Genomic DNA, 4,049 nt, shown 5'->3' on the forward strand with positions numbered 1-4,049 from the left:
GGAACACTTACCATTTGTTAGGTGCATTTTCTTTCTAGACTTTGGCTCTTTATCTTATTTCTGGAAGATTGAAAATGCATTCTATTTTAAAGGTTAAGATTATAGGTGGGGATATGATTAAAAGACTTTTCCAAGATTCCAGATCTACCAGGAAATAAGATCATAATTAGACCTTAGCATTTCAGTAATTCAGTTCTTCTCGTGCCAGGCCTGTCTGCCTTCAGCTGGACTTTCTGATATGCTGTGGTTATCTTAGCTCAGTTGAGCACTGGATCACATAGAGTAGCCCCACACCATGTCTCTGGGCCAGCTTCATGTCAGCTTGTGTGCCAGAAAGAGCAGAACCTGATGCCTCAATATCCTGCAAGGTAGCCCAGGATAATTTACATGGTGTGTACAGGATTCCCAAAGTGACAAAGATTATAGAAAACCTCTTAAGCCTTAGAGTTGTAATATATATGGGTCTTTCTACTTCAACCTATTCATAAAAATGAACCACTTGACTGAACTCACAATGTGAAAACAAAACAACTACTCTAGAGATCAGTAAGTAATTCTCTTTTTGACAGTGTAACATAGATTATTGGATCAGTGATTTATTCCTTTTCTCTTATCAAATGAGAAATTTGATACCAAATAGAATATGGTCTAATTCTGATGCACACAGAAGTCAGAACCATAAATAAAATACTCTATATTTTAGTGGAGCATCCTCAACCTTTCATATGATTTATTTATTCAACATTTCAAAGACCTAAAATGTTTTGTGTAAAAACAGACCTAGGACATACTTATTAGCAAGTACATATTTTGGAAATTCTTATCCCTCCAGCCTTTCCCAGAATTTTGGAGAAGTTATGGAAATATAAATTCCACTCTAGAGGAGAGATGGAGACTAATGACCTTTCTCTGTCCTCCAGGTTAAGGTTGTATGTTATTCAATCTGCCTTACTCTATTTGGAATTTTGCTTCTTTGATCCTTGGATTTGAACCAAGGGTTGCTTAATCACCGAGTCACATGCCCAGCTCTTTTTATATTTTATTTTAAGACAGGATCCTGCTAAGTGCTCGAGCATTACTAAATTGCTGTGGCTGGCTTTGAAATTGAGATCCTCCTGCCTTAATCTCCTGAGTCTCTGGGATTATAGGCATGAACCATCAACCCTGGCTTTACCTCCTTTTCCTCTTTATGAAATCCTGGTCTCGACAGGTGACAGAAGAATGGGTTTCCCTCATTCATTCTGGGGTTACATGAATTCCTCATTATAACTTCAGTCTCTGTTGGTTTAAAGGCTTAAACCAATGTGTCTTCAACAAGTTGTGTGACAACCTGATATCCAGGCACACCCATGATACCTCACTCCACCATCTCCCTTAGTCTCTCTCAGGTCCTCTACCTCACCAGGCTCTCTCTGTGAAAGTTCTGATACACTTATTATGCTGTGAGTGTTCTCCACTTGGTCCTCACCTCAAATTTAGAGATCATTTTCTTAAACGTCATTTTTTAAATATGGTAATTCTTAAATATTTCACAAATTTTTGTAAAGATTTTAATAAAATACTAAAGAATGTATTCTAACAATCATTTACCTAGTTTCAGTCAAACTGATAAGTGAAGTAATTCACTCTGATCATTTAATCACACTTTTCCCCAACTTTTCTTTAAAAAATTAGCTTAATGAGTCCTAGATTTGTTTGTGTGGACAAGTGATAACAGAGTAGAGAAAGTTCGTAGTAACCATGTGGGTATAACCAAATGTTTCTAGGTTATTGTAAAAAATCCATAATCAAAGGTAGTTGTACTTGAATTTGAGCAGATTCAGAAATAAAAACGATATTATTATTCATATAAATAAAATAATGCTACTTGACACATAAGAAGTTTTCATTAACTTTTGAAAGACAATTGGAATTTTTTGAATTAAGTCTATATACCAAATATAGGGCTGAGTGTTGTTATGTGACATTCTGACAACCTGATTGGAAGCCATTAATAATCATTGTGAACTTTTTCTTCTCCTCTGTTGATAAGAGACCGGCCCTACATTACAGAGTTTAAAAAATGGAAGCTCCACATTCTCACTAAAACTTTTTGTTGTTTGTATTATTAATAGGTGCCATTCTGACTGGAGTGAGATGAAATCTTAAAGTAGTTTTGATTTGCATTTCTCTAATTGCTGGAGATGTTGAACATTTTTTCATATATTTGTTGATTGATTGTATAGCTTCTTGTGAGTGCAAAGTGAAGTTAACCAATACCCCCCAAATCAAATGCTGAATGTTTTCTATAATATAAGGAGGCTAATTCATAGTGGGGTTGGGAGGGAGAGCATGGGTGGATTAGATGAACTCTAGATAGGGTAAAGGGGTAGGAGGGGAAGGGAGGGAAATGAGGTAGAAAAGACAGAGGAAGGAGATGGACATCATTATCCTAAATACATGTATAAAGACAAGAATGGTGTGAATATACTTTGTATACAACCAGAGATGTGAAAAAAATGTGCTCTATATGTGTAATATGATTTGTAATGCATTCTGCTATCATATATAACAATTTTAATGAATAATTTTTTTAAAATGGAAGCTCCATCTTTAAAATCAGATTCAGGCCCAAAATCAAGCTCTCTTAAGTAACAAATCAAATCCTATAATTCTAAATAATAAGCAATAAAACTTGAGAGCCTTCTAATAGTTCTAAACTTAATTGATTCACAGTTTCTCATAATAGAAATTTTCACTAAGTTATTTCCCACTCAGTTTGATACACAGGTATTCCTCTTTGTGGACATGGAAATAGGAAATCGCACCGTCCTGACTGAATTCATCTTGTTGGGCATCTCAGCAGATTCCCGGTGGCAGCTGATTCTGTTTGTGATATTTCTGATGCTCTACTTGCTAACCATGGCAGGGAATATGACACTGGTCATCTTAATCAAGATTGATGCCCGGCTGCATACACCTATGTACTATTTCATTGGCAGTCTGTCTTTTTTGGATTTCTGGTACACCTCTGTATATACCCCTAAAATCTTGGCTATCTGTGTCTCAGAAGACAAGCACATTTCCTTGGTTGGATGTGGGGCTCAGTTTTTCTTCTCCTGCTTGGCAGCCTACACAGAGTGCTATCTCCTAGCAGCCATGTCATATGACCGTCATGCAGCAATTTGTAACCCACTGCTTTATTCAGGCACCATGTCTGCTTCTGTTTGCATTGGGCTTGTTGCTGGATCCCACATAGGAGGCTTTCTGAATGCCATAGCCCACACTGCCAACACCTTCCGCCTGAGTTTCTGTGGTAACAACGTCATTGACCACTTTTTATGTGATGTTCTACCATTGGTAAAAATGTCCTGCACAGACACTCGGGTCTATGTCATAATCCTTTCCAGTATGGTTGGCTTCACTGTCCTCTCCTGCCTTCTGGCCATCCTCATCTCTTACTTCAACATCCTCCTGGCCATCCTGAGGATCCGTTCAGCCTCAGGAAGGCGCAAGGCATTCTCCACCTGTGCTTCCCACCTGGTCTCTGTCATGCTCTTCTATGGATCCTTGCTCTTTGTATACTCAAGGCCCAGTTCCAGCTACTCCCTGGAGAGAGACAAAGTGGCTGCCCTCTTCTACACCATCATCAACCCATTTCTCAACCCTCTCATCTATAGCATCAGAAACAAAGATGTCAAAGAGGCCTTTAGGAAAGCAATACTGTCTATAGGACCACAAGCTTGAGGTTTATTTCATGCTTTTATTGCAGTTTGCAAATTATTGTTTTGTAGACAGGGTTGTATGAGTTTCTATGGGTAGTTATGCTTGTAAACTTAATAGTTATAAGAATGCAATATTGGTCAAAACACATTTGCATTTTCAGGAGGGCTGGTTCTTCCTTTCTCTCTCTTTCTGGCCATGAGAACAGTCCTTCTCCAGCAGTCCTTCTGTCATTATGTTACCACAGGCCCAAAGCAACAGGCCAATTAACCATGGAGCAACATATCCAAAACTATCAGCCAAAATAAATCTTTTTCATGTTAATTATATCAAGTATTTGTTATAGT

At 37.9% G+C, this 4,049-nt stretch overlaps 1 protein-coding gene across 1 annotated transcript; it reads left to right on the top strand.

Moving 5' to 3' along the window:
- The first annotated feature begins 2,748 nt into the window (after positions 1–2,748).
- Positions 2,749–3,726, top strand: LOC101975338 (olfactory receptor 9G4). The gene has a single exon (XM_005331606.2). It carries the CDS (start codon positions 2,788–2,790, stop codon positions 3,724–3,726), a length of 939 nt encoding a protein of 312 aa, XP_005331663.2. The 5' UTR covers positions 2,749–2,787.
- The last annotated feature ends 323 nt before the right edge of the window (positions 3,727–4,049 follow it).

The sequence above is a fragment of the Ictidomys tridecemlineatus genome, chromosome 4, assembly GCF_052094955.1.
Source record: "Ictidomys tridecemlineatus isolate mIctTri1 chromosome 4, mIctTri1.hap1, whole genome shotgun sequence".
In the NCBI taxonomy this organism is placed as follows: domain Eukaryota; kingdom Metazoa; phylum Chordata; class Mammalia; order Rodentia; family Sciuridae; genus Ictidomys; species Ictidomys tridecemlineatus.

Coding starts and splice junctions, on each gene's coding strand:
- LOC101975338 (XM_005331606.2), top strand. CDS start 2,788: ATGGAAATAGGAAATCGCACCGTCCTGACTGAATTCATCTTGTTGGGC.